Consider the following 16048-nt stretch of genomic DNA (forward strand, 5'->3'; position numbering starts at 1 on the left):
GCACTCTGCAAATTCCCACATCTTTGATGTTGTATTAATTGTATCTCGCGTTACTTGTAGTAACAGAGCCTTTGATAAGTTTTACATTTCAAACAAGGGAGATATTCAATTTATTTAAAACGCATTATGCAATAACAACGATCAAACTAATATTATAACAGAGAATGTCTTCGTAGAATTCATTAATTGCCCTCGTTCATGATAGATTGCAGTTTAATTAAAGCCAGTTAGGAATTGATAATTTGACCCAGAAAACAGCTTATGTTCAATTTGTCTACTTTTACATCTACAATCAAACAAGAATTCCCTTTTCGTATTTCGAGGTGATTTTTCTCTCTCTGAATAAAAGAGTAATGGCAAATTAAAGAGAGTCTTTGGAATAGACAGATTCACGTGTAAATATGTAGATATCGAAACATAATGTTCTCTACTTTAATGCCATACTTCCCGACTCCCCATATAATGGCTAATCCCTAACGCAGAGATCTATCAGCTGAAAAAGACAAGGAAACATCTGTAACAAAAGAGGCACATCTATATACATGACTTACTGGTTCGTATTGATATATGCAGTGTTACGACTTATTAATTTGCTTAGTTATAGATTGTTTACGTGATACTTAATTTGACGAGAAGGACACAAACAAACATTTTAAACACTATTTTATTGTATGTGACTTTAAATTGAAGATTGTCGATAGTACATATGTTGACTGTTTTATATCCCAGCATTTGCATATTATCTCAAAATGCGGTGACAGTAGTTACAAAACTTTTCATACTTTCAATTATGTCTAATAATGAGACGCTACAGAGATAAATAGTTTATGTCGTAATATAGATAGCTTAATACGTAATGAAGAATTTGGTATAATAAGGGGATAACTCCGCTTGTAATAACATGTAAAAACGACAAAGCGTAAATTTTAATAACGACATAGTAAACACGTAATAACGACATAGTGTAACACGTAATAACGACATAGTGTAACACGTAATAACGACATAGTGTAACACGTAATAACGACATAGTGTAACAAGTAATAACGAAGTGTTGTAACACGTAATAACGACATGTAGAAACGACATAGTGTAAAACGTAATAACGACAGTGTAACACGTAATAACGACATTGTGTGACACGTAATAACGACATAGTGTATCACGTAATAAGGACATAGTGTAACACGTAGTAACGACATAGTGTAAAACGTAATAACGACAGTGTAACACGTAATAACGACATAGTGTATCATGTAATAACGACATAGTGTGACACTTAATAACGACATAGTGTAACACGTAGTAACGACATTGTGTAATAGGTTATAACAAAATAGTTTAATACGTAATAACGACATAGTGTATTACGCAATAACGACATAGTGTGACACGTAATAACGACATAGTGTAACACGTAATAACGACATAGTGTAACACGTAATAACGACATAGTGTAACACGTAATAACGACACAGTGAAACACGTAATAACGACACAGTTTAACACGTAATAACGAAACAGTGTAACACATAATAACGACATAGTTTAGCACGTAATTACGACATGTAGTAACGACATAGTGTAACACGTAATAACGACATAGTTTAACACGTAATAACGACACAGAGTAACACGTAATAACGACATAGTGTAACACGTAATAACGACAAAGTATATCACGTTATAACGACATAGTGTAACACGTAATAACGACATAGTGTAACACGTAATAACGACATAGTGTAACACGTAATAACGACAAAGTATATCACGTTATAACGACATAGTGTAACACGTAATAACGACACAGTGTAACACGTAATAACGACATTGCGTAAGACGTAATAACGACATAGTGTAACACGTAATAACGACAAAGTACATCACGTTATAACGACATAGTGTAACACGTAATAACGACATTGCGTAAGACGTAATAACGACATAGTGTAACACATAATAACACGTAATAACGACACAGTGTAACACGTAATAACGACATTGCGTAAGACGTAATAACGACATAGTGTAACACGTAATAACGACAAAGTTCATCACGTTATAACGACATAGTGTAACACGTAATAACGACATAGTGTAACACGTAATGACGACAAAGTGTAACACGAAATAACGACATAGTGTAACACGTTATAACGACATAGTTTAACACGTAATAACGACATAGTGTAACACGTAATAACGACATAGTGTAACACGTAATAACGACATAGTGTAACACGTAATGACGACAAAGTGTAACACGAAATAACGACATAGTTTAACACGTAACAACGCCATAGTGTAACACGTAATAACGACATAATGTTACACGTAATAACTACATAGTGTAACACGTAATAACGACATAGTGTAACACGTAATAACGACATAGTGTAACACGTAATAATACAAACGATTAAATGTATGTATATAGAAGAACTGAGTGCACATTTAAAAAAAGTTGATTTTATCATTCTGCAAATGATTTTTTTTAGCGACAACCAATCATTAGATCGAAAGAACTGAGCATACATATATTTTATTGCTCAAGGAAATATAATATTGACCAGTGAAATGAAGAAGGCATTTTGTGTTGTATTAGACAACAAACAAAATATTATATTATTGCTGCAACTCCCCACATAAAGCATTTTTGTCTTACGAATAGAGAGTGTGAAACTCTCAAATGTATTTAAATTACATATATTCTTAATAAGATTTAGGATTTGAAGAGACTTTATTATTTCCATTTTTGTAAATTGTAAAATAAAATCATAAAGAATCAAGAGCAAGTCTATGTGTCGAAGGTTATCAATATATATGGAACAACCCTTCATTAGTTTTTCAGGTACATGGAATGGCCTGTGGAACTGACAGTATGTATGTACCAGGAGTTGTCTTGACGATCATTGGAGTACTCACACTTTTGTTAACAGTTGGACTCGAGATTGTGTTCAGACGTAAGTATCTATATAGTCACATAATCCGGCTGTTAGCCAGTGAATTTATCCATGTAATGTTTGCTTACTTCACTAGCATTATATACCCTTGAGCGATTTCCACTGCGCCAGTAAGAAATAAATTTTAATGTTTCAATATGGACAGTGATTTTACGTCATAAATTGAGGATAACAAATTGGCTACCTCTGTATGACATGTTCACTGTAAAAACTGTCAAAAAGTAGGTTTTCCGAGTTATGTGATAACTGATCATTATTTTAAAAATATTGAATAGCTATTAATGTCATGGGTTATTTAATGTGATATTTTGTAGGAAACAGAAAACTGTGCTGTAGGTAAGTAAATGTGGGAGAAGTAATATCGATTTACTTTATAGGATTAATTATTGTTATATAATAAATGCTCCTAAAATTAAAGATGAACTCGTCAAAAAAAAAAAAAATCACGAAAATGGCTTTGTTTATAGTAGCGTATTATGTTGTATACGGTATTAATAGAATCTTACACGGGACTGTTCTATAAACAGATATATATCAACCCATGTATAAGATTGAAAGACCGTCAGCAATTTGCTTTAAAACATAAACAAATGTCATTGTAAATGTAGATATCAAATATAAATACAAATATGAAATATTGCTATATTTTTAGCAAATGCCAGAGCCCAAAGCAGAAGGAGTTCAAGGATATTCAACTTTCAGAACGAGGTAATATCATAGAATGATACCTGTTTTATAATGCGTAAATTACTAATATCATACATTTTATTCCCACTTTTAACATATTCAAAATCAAAGAAAGATCATTGGTTGTAGTTAAAACAGTTAATTATACACTAATGTCATATGCGTTTAAAAGCATATTAAATGAAATATTTCCCATACTATTTACAGACGAAACACTTCATAGGGATAATGAAAGGAAAGCCTTAATAAATAAACACGCTTTTGGACCTCATCTAACAAACTCACAGACAAAACACTCCACAGTTCGATCTCGTCAGTTCGCCCGTCCGTCTTTTTTTCAGTCCTTCAATAAAATAAGCTGCCAGATGATATCTTTGGTTTGTATTGACCGATTTATATGGGACTTATTTTCCAAGATTATCAATTCATACATACAATTTATCAATACATGTTGAGGTCATTTAAACAAGTCATATGGTCAAAAGGTCAAAGTCAAATTTTGTATCTTTTCACTGATGGATATTTTATGTCATGATGAAGAGATAGCGGTCGGAATTAGAAAAGTCAACTGATCAAATGTCAAGGTCACTAGGCCAAAGGTCGAAGTCAAATAAGTTTAAAGCTCAAGAACAATAATTCTCTGATAATGACCCTGACTGCTAGTGGAGCAGGTAAATATGGTTTAGATGTTATTAGCCTTGCAAATGTGGAGGTAAAGCGAAACAATAGTCACTTCGTACTCGAAGTACAAAATGTACAAAATGTACATGTAAATTGCTTATTTTGCTTCTTTGTGATTGTTTTGTTGAAATTCTAAAAAAAAATATGCATGTATGATGTGGTTTCTATATCTGTTCCATTCAAGACTGTCGACAAAAATGCTGACAACAAACTTACAGAACCTTGTTTGTTCAAAACAAATCCTATTGATTCACATTATTCTATGATGCACCGCAGATTTCCTAAAATGATGTCTTGTGTATAATTCCCCGGTAGTGAATAAATAAAATTTCAGATAAATGCAAGATTTTGTATGTCTCGGAAACCTTGAAATCTTGTCTAGATTAAAGGAGAGAACTCGCGAGCAATGTTTTGAAAAAGTCATAGTAGTTTTGTCAATTAACGTTATTAGCCTGGTATTAATGCTACCCCAAAACACTTTGTTGCCATTTTGAATTCGTATCTTCTGTCCACGTGATTCCCGACCGTGTTGCTGGGAAATCTTACCAAGTCACTGTGATTTTAAAATGGAGGTGAGCTCGTGCAGCAAACGGAAAGCGCTTTTGAGATAACCCTTTATTTTACTGGTCTCGATGTCCGTCTCCCCGCTCCTTGTTAGGTCTACACTCAAAATGAGAAATGTTTAAGAGTCGAATATTCGATCCAATGTAACATTGTAGAACAAAGGTCTCATATTTGTAACTTACTGTATATATTACTAAAATATTTGAAAGCTGGATATTAAGCATACAATGTGCAAATATGAATCGGGAGGTGCATGTATAGGATACAGATGGGTCTTCTCATTTCAAACGGTTTGAATGAGTAAGATAAGTATGTTCGGGGCAGAGTAGATTCTACATGCGATGTTTTCGATTCGGAGTGTATTGTTTGTTTAATACAGTAAAAGATAAAAAGACAAAGTCAAGTTTTATGAGATATATATTATATAAGATATCTTATAAAGAAAAGTATATAATATATCTCATTTAATACATAAGATATCTTATAAAGTATATAAGATATCTTATAGAGTTTATAAGTTATCTCATATAATTTGGTAAAATCCTGGATCCACGTTGCTCCTTGAATAAATGACAACATGGCTTGCCATATGTCCGGCCCCTGTGCAATCGGAATCAATCGTATCACACTTCATTAGATTACTGACATATAGTTAATAAAAAATAGTAAATAACTAATCTAGTGACATTTTTTTGCAAATGTCAAACCGTCACTTTCTGTTTTAATCATACGTAATACAGGGTTTTGAAATGTATTTAAATTACAATGTATTTAGATTTGTTAGTGTCAGTTAGTATATCACGTAGTGTAGGACGATAGATAAATAACAACAGAAGCACAGTTTTGTGTGTGTGAGTATAATTCGAGATTCATGGACACGTTTAGAGAAAAGTGTTCGGCTCTGAAAAGGGCCGTTGTTAGGATTCAAGACTGCGTCTCAGTTACTCTTCATCTTCGTCTTCTGATCCAGAAGCAACATCCACAATTTCGCCATACAGATCCTTCCGTAGTCCGGATATGTCTTCAGCTTTTTGGTGGGCATAGTCGTAGTACATGTTCCGCAGGCCTTCGACAACCGACATTCGGAGTCTGTGGCTGTAGCGGAAGGTTCGTACTCCGTCTCGCTTAGCTGCGAGGTAACGGGACTGCTAATCGTCTAGCTTGTAATTCAGTTGTAAGATCTATTCACAGCCTGTGTGAAATCGACGCTCACTATCCAGCAGGATGAAGCATTGGTCGAGTTTCGTGATACCGTCTTATTTTATTATTTTTCTCAAGTGAAATGCTAGTAGCAGAATGTCCATCGGTCATACATGTAGTTTACAAAAATCCCATGTTATACTATACACAATTCATTTATTTTATACACTTAATAATGTTTTATTAGTAGTATTTTATGTCACGCGCAGTACAATAATTAAATACACGATTAAACTTTACTATCATCATCTTCATAGTACTTACATTGTCAAAAACTGTCATTATCTACCCTGTCATATGACCATGTCATACAAACATAAAACATGTGTGACGTATGTGGTAACACTCTTGTGCCGTTAAAGATATTGAAATGGAAGACTTTGTAATGGCATCATATGATTTGTTTTTGGTGTGGTTGTTAGTCTTGTTTGTTTATTTTGAAAGTTTTCGCTTATTTTCTCATAAATATGGGTTATGTCGTCAATAGAATCTTACAATCGTGTCAGTGCAATATGCGACCAATTTAACATGTTTAATTCTTTGATTTCGGCTGCAATAAAATACTGACAGTTGAATCGATACATCGATATATCACTAGTTGTATAGATGTCTTATGATATTCCGGTCTTTTGATTGGCTGAAATTTCGAACTTTGACCCGAACTTTGTTTGCCCTGATCTTTCGTTGACGTTACTAAGAATCGCATTGACGTCACATATCCGTGTCCAGTTTGTGACTTGATGAACAAACTGGTACTGGGTCTACATCCTTCTAAACCGTTGCAAAACAATGTTACATTGATGTCGTTAGTGCACCAAATACGGTTGATGAAAGTCGAGATTCCTTTCAATATTTTCTCGGGGAAAAACGACCGATCGAAACAATATCCGTCACACATAATGTGTTACTATTGAGAGGTTATCTTAACGGTGGCGCGTTAATAATAAATAGAGGTTCCCCAACGAGTGGAGATTGTTTATCATTCTTATCCAACTCGAGTTAGTTAATTGTCTAATTTTGAAAAGACACGAGCTTTAGCCAGAGGTTAGCCAATCAGATTAGTTGTGGGTCACAAATGATCAATCGGAGGCTTAGAACGTGGTTACATACTGCGGTGTGTAAACAAAAACAATAACACACTGCTACGAATTTTATCACGTGCCATATCAGTTGTGAAACAAGCGTAGTTATGGGATAAATATAGATAACACCCCAGTCTCGCAGCATACGTTCAAATACTAGTTTACAGACTACAGAACTACAACATTAAAGTTTCATCACAAAGTTGTTGTTTTTTTAAACCTAGTTTTTTGAATATTTATCAGGGATTTGTTTACCTCCGTAGTCAGAAGACTGCGCAAGATAAGGGAGATACATACACACTCGTTTAAACTACACTACATGTCAACCGAGAGTTGGTGATTATACATATTTGCAAGTCGCCATCAATTGATTCATGTATGAATATTCTTCTTTAAGTTAAAATGACAGATGACAAGAAGACGAAGTTTTTGAGGGAATGTCTTTAATCCACAATAAATTTTGATTTGTGAAGAAAATTTGACATATATACATGAATGAAATTTACCTGGTTGTTTTTAAAATACAAGCAATCGTTGAACCAGATAGTTTTACTTTGTGTATCTACTTTTCAATATCATTATTTTTTTAGATGCAAAAATCTTATTCCCTCAGCATAATTGAAGTTATCTGAACAGACTATTTGATGAATATTTGTTTTCTTAATAAACTATTAATCCTTATAGGGAACAACCAACCAATTGAAAAAATATATTTTTGAAACAGCCCCTGTGTAGTGTATAGAAAGTTGAGCCACTAATTAGCCAGTATGTTATGAAGTAAGAAAATAGATATGTAGCCTGATAGGTAACTATCAATAAGAAATATTGATATAAATTTCATAAGTCCGATTGATTTTTTCCCAAATGTGCAGGTAATAATAATAAACAGGTAAACATTTAAGATTTTTGAGAATTTTTACTGCGAAATTCACCCATTTTCAAAATGGTTACCCTGGAGAAAATTTGAGCTGAATGACCCATTTTTTGTTTTGATTAGGTGTTATATCAGACCCTAAACTTTTGTTATAAACCAAAATTGTCATATTGAATTCAAGAATTTGAATGAAATACTCCAAAACGTTAACACTAAAGCCTATGGGAAAACAATTGGTTGGTTGGTCCCTATAACACGCTATATATTTTACGAGTTAAGAATCAAGAGCGACTAACTTAATGTTTTCTTGAAAGTAACTGGTGACTAAATCAGATATAACTATGATTGATTAGGTGTACTAAACAATAAGTTTATATCACTTGAGACAAATGTACAATGGCCTACCAGAGCTTCTAGAATAAAAAAAAAATGAATACACAAATGAGTAATTGGTTACAAATCCGAAGGGAATCAAATTTACATTCAGTTACAATCAATCTGTAATATATCAAAACTTAATTCTAAATTTGATAAAATATTATAGAAAAAAATCTTAACAATTAATATTGACATATATTATACTTTACAAAACTACTAACTATAAGCACCGCACAAATAAGAACAATTATACGAAAACGATTTTTTGTAAAATGCGAGAACATAATTATTGGAAATAAAAAAAGGTTATACCTTGCAAACAGAAAAAAGGTATTGATACACACTTAACTAAAAAAAAGTACAATGTAAAGTGCAGCAAAAATAAGAATTATTATATCAAAACGTGTTTTCAAAACTGGGAGAAGGTAAATCATTCAAGTTGACACTTCTACATAATGTAGTCTACACCAACAAACTAATGGTTCTTTGATTGGAAGGTGACTCAACAACATAGTTTTAAAAAGGACGCATTTTACTAAAGAAACATGAAAGTGTATTCGCCATAGAAATTAAGTAATAAATAACATCACATGTCGTTTACAAGCTGTTTGACCTGTGACCTTAAGGTTAACGTTTCGTAGGAGTTGTCTTTCTTTAGTCATAATCACGAGTTATGTTAGACATTATACACAATATGCCACATAAAGCCTTTAAAGATGAAGTAAACAAATACTATCTCTAAACAACATGGCATTTATACGACTTTCAAAAACTGTATACTAAAATATCTAAATAAGTTCCTATGATGTCTGATAAGTTCACAAGATGAGTAGGGTATGGTGTTATAAGTTTTACATTGTTATGCTAAAGACGCAAGTTGTGAGATTATGTAAAAAGAAATGATTGTGATATGGTTTGAACATATATCATTTTTAAGCCATTAACTTGAACTTTATATATGCTATTGGAAATCAGAAAAAAAAAAGACATTATTAAGATTCGTTGATGTTTGAAAAAAAACATGGTTGAGCACAAGTATCTGATATCAAACTCTAAACAATAAAATGAATATAAGAAAACAGATCTCATGAAAATATCATCCTGTGTTGGAGAGCAAGTTATGTTCGAATGATGAAGTTTAAAAGAAATATATATATATAATATATTCCATACAATATATAAATGTAAGTTAATCCATCTAATACGTCTCGAATTGTACATCACCACAGTCAGTTATACAAACTATGCTTTGGATGTGAATCAGGTATCAGAACTCAGCATAATGGTAACTTCTATATGAAATCAAGTTCATCAAACACAAAATTTTACACTACTGCAGTAACTCTATATGCAAATATTGTGGACTTTTTCCATGATTTGTATAGATATTTTTTCAAAGAAATTCTTTATAGATATTTAGCATGTGTCTGTTCTGGTTTGACATATAATGTGAAAAATAAAGTACCATATTATGCATAACAAATCAAAAATGCATTTCTCAAGTTCATAAAACACAAAATTTTACACTACTGCAGTAACTCTATATGCAAATATTGTGGACTTTTTCCATGATTTGTATAGATATTTTTTCAAAGAAATTCTTTATAGATATTTAGCATGTGTCTGTTCTGGTTTGACATATAATGTGAAAAATAAAGTACCATATTATGCATAACAAATCAAAAATGCATTTCTCTTCAAACAGCTCTTTGTGTGTGACAGGAATACAATAGGTAAGGAAACTGTGCAGGGACAACCTGTCGTGTACTGCTTTACTCGACGGTAACGTAAATATGACGTCACAAAGAGGATGTTTTACAAATCCATTTAAAACAAATCAATCATTGACGCTGACAATACTAGGTATCTCTAATAGACGTTAACTTCTCGAAATTATAAATTTCACATTTAAGGATAAAATATATTGCTTTTTTCCTGTATTAAATGTTATTATCACCATCGCGATATCAGTTTATGAAAAAAATCTGCAAAAAGTTATATGGATTTTCATGATGTTAGATGTTTATCCCGATTCTACTTTAAAGGTACTTCGCTGGTAACCTAGATACATGGACATTTTATATTAATCATATATGAACCCACTTCAGTTGCACGCTTTTGGCTCGTTTACATTCTTCCTGTACATTTCAGATCCCACTTGACACGAACGATACCGGGATTATGAAGCACACTGAAATAAGCGGAAATGTGTTTCCTGGTCGCAACGAATCACACAATGACAACATCAAACTAGTGTATCAAATACTGACAACATCAAACTAGTGTATCAAATACTGACAACATCAAACTAGTGTATCAAATACTGACAACATCAAACTAGTGTATTAAATACTGACAAATAAATGTGTGACACTAAATGGCATTAACTTCTCAAAACATCTTTTTCGTTTGTACGTGTTAACATTCCCAGAAAGTAAACTAAATCTTCCTTGTGACGTTTTATATGTCATGTTAAGCAGTGCCCTTCGCTATGGTGGTATTAGTGTATAAAGCGCTGCTACCTGAAAAAACAACATTTATCCTTGATTAAGACGTTTATTTTTTTCTTTTACTTCCAATAGTTTTTCCCAAATTGGTCTCAAAGTTGTAATATATCAAAATAAGCAATAGTACATGTAGTTGTTTCTAAGAGAGGAGAATGTACCGTCAATGATATTTTGATATCATGATTTTATGTTCTATTTTAAGTAACGTATATTACCAATATAATAATTTTCATTAATTGTAACAACTTACCAGATGAAGCAGTTTGTAGCTCCTCATAGACGTTTGGTTTGGACCGTCCTTCCAACGACTCGTAGTTACTGCTGAAAAAGAGTGAACATCTTGATAGAAAAAGAAAATTGTTTTATATTATTTGAAAAGTGTGTCACTCCACACAAGTTAGAAAAATATTATTTTTATATCAAAAGCTGTAATCGACAATATTCACGTTCACATGGTTCTTGAAAACCGACGATATCTGTATTATAGCAGTCGTAAAACCATTGTAGCATACTACATGTAATTATACTTACCTCTGATTGGCTTCATTGTCATTGTTACCTACAAGTACAGTATGCAGGAAACAATGAGATCAATTTGATTACGAATAACACAACAATAAACTATTTTAAATCCCTTACTACTTTAACTTGTGTGTAACATAATCTTTCCAACGATTTAATAACTGAATTGTGTAACACCAGTTCACTTCCTGTTTCCAAAAATAAATGGGAACTGCATTAAATTTTTGACATTTTGAAAACAACAGAACATACTGGCATCAAAAGGAAACCAAAATGCTTTGTCAAAATTGATTATAGAAGGACGAAATAAGAACAATAACTATAGAGTTGCGTGCAGCCCTATTAAAGGAGAATAACACCCGGTGTTCGGTAAGCCTCTTCTGCTTCATAGACGACATCGAATATTACTTGAGCATTTGTGTCACACACATAATGGCGACTTTTTACACCAAACTTCCGGTCGAGGAAATATATCTTAATCCGCGTAGATAATCAGCTAGTATGTCCGGAACATTCGCGCGAGCTCGACCGGACATTAAACACATCGCGCGTGCGTTATCCTAGGAATGTCCGGAAACAAAGATGAAAATTAACAAAGTTTATTTTACCTCCAATTTCTTGTGTTCTTATTTCAGAATATACTGAGGCTTTGGCTACTTGGCTTGTATCAAGTTCCTGGTACGATCTGTGTGTAGTAAATTATCAATATATTCCGATAAAACATGTTTATTTTTTTTTTGCGACATTGTAAAACATGCATGATATAAGAAATATAAAAAATATTCATCGAACATCCCTTAGCTTCAGTTAATCTTACCCTGTTAATGTATATTTAGAGTAAAGTGAAATATGAGTGTCGTTATCAATTTAAATGTCAATGAGGGCAGTTATATTTGTGAAAAGGTGAATACGGATATTAATTAAACAATTCAAACCCACTTTTATGTGTTCGAGAATCCCTTGTACTGATGTATGTATGTTCTTAACACCGAAAGTAAACGTGATTGGCGGATTAGTTTTACGAACATTAACACACAAAGAACTTTTATGTTATGATATGCCCCATTTCAAATAGTTCATAAATTGTTTACCTTTCGCCTTCTTGTGTAATCGTTGCTATTGAATGAGAAACGAGAATATCCTAATCACACATGTATAGTTATAAGCACAACATGTTTAACTACAAAACAAGTACTAAGATAGTCTGTGCAACGGTTTCATATCGCCGGTATCTGAACAATGCAAAGATTTATGAAAAAGTTCAATTTGGTTCAAACATGTTCATTAAACTTTTAACTTTTAATTTACCGCCTTACATTTTGTGGAGTTTGTTCAGTCCTTAACTTTACCTCCAGGATCCTTTGGAAACAGAATATCAAACTTAAACAATTAATGTAACAAGCATTTTACAGAAACATTAGTGTTTTTCACTTTTATTTTCTAATGGATTTTATAGAATTCCGTCATTTCTACTTGTGCCATTCTATTGAAATACCTCGTCCTGAAAGTTGCACGTTATCGAATTCCTGGCTCTTGCGTTGCTGACATTTACTGGAACTGTTAACAAAAATATAAATTAATTGACAACATATGACCATGTTTATAGTTATGTCTACATATATATGAATGGATAATTCACGTACATGGAGACACGTGAAATTATAGTACCCCTTGATATATTACCATATAATTTCGAATTGGATGCCTACTTACCAGAATGGCAGACACCCTTTTCCTGTAAAACAAACAAATTTGATAATTTTGATCAAGCTGTCATAAAAAATAAGAATAACGAAAAAAAATATATTGTTATAATCCTAATGTATACGTACGAGTGATGAAGATTCCAAGTCCAAACGTAAGCGTGATCATGAGGCCGCTTATACACGTCAGTACAACTCCTGTTACGTACAAGCTGTTAGGGCTACATGTATCTAATGGGAGAAAAAAACGTCCTGTGAACTAATATGTTAGAGTATCAATGCGGTTAAAGAGTAATTCAAACTTAAGGTATTAACAAAACAAAATCACTTAATGTCATTATCTTATCATCACATTGTAAACAGTTAATGTCATTACATTATCATCACAATGTAAACAGTTAATGTCATTACCTTATCATTACAATGTAAACAGTTGATGCCATTGCCTTATCATTACAATGTAAATAGTTAATGTCATTATGTTATAATTACAATGTAAACAGTAAATGTCATTCCCTTATCATTACAATGTAAACAGTTAATGTCATTAACTTATAATTACAATGTAAATAGTTAATGTCATTACCTTATCATTACATTGTAAAAAGTTAATGTCATTACAGTATCATTACAATGTAAACAGTTAATGTCATTACCTTATCATCACAATGTAAACAGTTAATGTCATTACCTTATTATCACAATGTAAACAGTTAATGTCATTTCCTTATCATTACAATTTAAACAGTTAATGTCAATACCATATCATTACAATTTAAACAGTTAATGTCATTACCATATTACAATGTAAACAGTTAATGTCATTACCTTATCATCACATTGTAAAAAGTTAATGTCATTACAGTATCATTACAATGCAAACAGTTAATGTCATTACCTTATCATTACAATGTAAACAGTTAATGTCATTACCTTATCATTACAATGTAAACAGTTAATGTCATTACCTTATCATTACAATGCAAACAGGTAATATCGTGTCCTTATTATGTAAAGCCAAACTATAATGTTGCCTGCTTAAAATACACAAGATACTTTCTAATTGATAAGAATTTCGATGAATTTTATGTTATATTGTAAAAAAGTGTCATTTTTTTAACACATCGTACCTTCCTGGACTCTACATCCTGAAGACTCAAGTGATGTGATGTTACCGTCCGAGTTGTATGCCACAACCTTAAAGAAGTACAGCTGTCCCCCATCTAGTGTGTCGATAGTTACACTGTACACGTCATTTCCGTCCACCTGTTTGAAGATCGTCGCTGGATCTATAACTGACTGTAGGAAATTGTCGGTGCTGTATAAAACACGAAAGTACTCGGTGTTTCCACCATTTGTCCACATCAGTTCGACGGAATGGGGATTCCCACAGCTAACTGATAAGCTCTTCGGCAGTTTCGGCATGTCTACATTATTACAACAAGATATAGTTATTCCAAAGTCACGACGTTACTTAAGCCATTAATACATTGGAATATTTCTCCAAAATTAAGCATAGTTCAGTTGAAATAGTGTTTAAATAAAGAAGAAATATGGGAACACACCCTATCAACAACATTGTTTAAATACATATAATGTTGATTCATACGCAATGAACATCTCCTCGTAGGTAATTTATCATATTAATATAGATGCATGTCCCTTACCAATATATAATAATTACACGAATTATGTACATTTAGAAACTGTTCTCCCTCTTTTGATTTGAATAACACTACGGGGAGAATATATAAATATCAGGAAGGTAAAATAGTAAAAATGAGCATAGTTATTTACTTTTTCCTTCCACTATAAAACTGAACGTGTTACTGCCCTGGCTATTCGTCGCCGTTACACTGTAGACACCATACCAGGTCTCCCGTATATATGTACGTGCCCCAACCGATACGAAAAAAAGATTCATCACCACAAAGGTGTTATGGATAGCAAAATTGTCTGTTCCGTCGACTAAAGGTGTAACAACTGTGCCCGGTGATGCTTGGAAGGACCAAGAGAAAGTTGGCTCCGGATTCGAGAGGAACAAGGCATTCATGACCAAAATATCACCTGTTGCTAAATTATACTTTTGGTCAGTTTCATTTCTCGCGACTCGACGTGGTTCACCTACAACACAAATATATAAACAAATGTTACAGGTAAATATTAATTCGTGTCTTCAATAGACCTCTGAATGATAGGAGTATCTATACTTTTGATAGGTCTAATGGAATTTGCGTAACGCGAAACTAATGTATTTTAAGTAAATAATTTTGATATACGAGGTATGCACCAATATTGATCATATCGATAACTAGTTCTTTTTTACCTGTCTTTATACCTTTGCTATGAACCAAATCGATTTTATACGTATATTATGATATATACCAGTTTGAATTGGTTTAAGACGATGTTTTGCCTGTTTTGAACAAATCAGGAAATGCCTATCTTTTTACAAAATGCATCGCTTGAATCATTGAAAATAAGTTTATATCAAATCATAAGTCAAAAAGTAAACCTCATTGGTAAGGATTTCTTACTATTAAGAATTACATGATATAACAAGATTCTCCAAACTTCACATGCATCATATAATCCAGGTGATAAGTAAGTTAGGTTTCCGCATTAGGATAATATCAATAAAGCTCATTTCGAAATTGCATTGTCGATCTAGTTTTGTAACGCCAGAGACTTGAATACATTTTCGTTTTGTAAATTGTGTAAAATTGTTATAGAAGTATATCAACACAATAAAAATGCCAGTTTTAATGCAGACAGGTTTTAATCATATGATCTGTCAGAACACCGGTAGTCCCGATAACAACTACTACTGTCGATAGCTGAGATAGCTGTCTAGAAATGGATACTAGATATTATTTGGTGCCTG

The 16048-nt window shown here is 32.6% G+C and overlaps 1 protein-coding gene across 1 annotated transcript in view; it reads right to left on the reverse strand.

The window, feature by feature from the left end:
- Nucleotides 1–8214: 8214 nt before the first annotated feature.
- The window catches only part of LOC117341426, a 61294-nt gene continuing 53460 nt past the window's right edge, over nt 8215–16048 (reverse strand). Inside the window, exons 6-15 of the mRNA XM_033903273.1 lie at nt 14962–15288; nt 14295–14591; nt 13294–13395; nt 13175–13196; nt 12957–13018; nt 12553–12577; nt 12070–12146; nt 11471–11498; nt 11190–11260; nt 8215–10954 (exon numbers count right to left, since the gene is read on the reverse strand). Of these exons, the coding sequence (XP_033759164.1) occupies nt 10905–10954; nt 11190–11260; nt 11471–11498; nt 12070–12146; nt 12553–12577; nt 12957–13018; nt 13175–13196; nt 13294–13395; nt 14295–14591; nt 14962–15288 (1061 nt within the window). The 3' untranslated portion in view covers nt 8215–10904. The remainder of the gene's footprint in view (nt 10955–11189; nt 11261–11470; nt 11499–12069; nt 12147–12552; nt 12578–12956; nt 13019–13174; nt 13197–13293; nt 13396–14294; nt 14592–14961; nt 15289–16048) is intronic.

Source organism: Pecten maximus, chromosome 13 (assembly GCF_902652985.1).
Source record: "Pecten maximus chromosome 13, xPecMax1.1, whole genome shotgun sequence".
Lineage (NCBI taxonomy): Eukaryota > Metazoa > Mollusca > Bivalvia > Pectinida > Pectinidae > Pecten > Pecten maximus.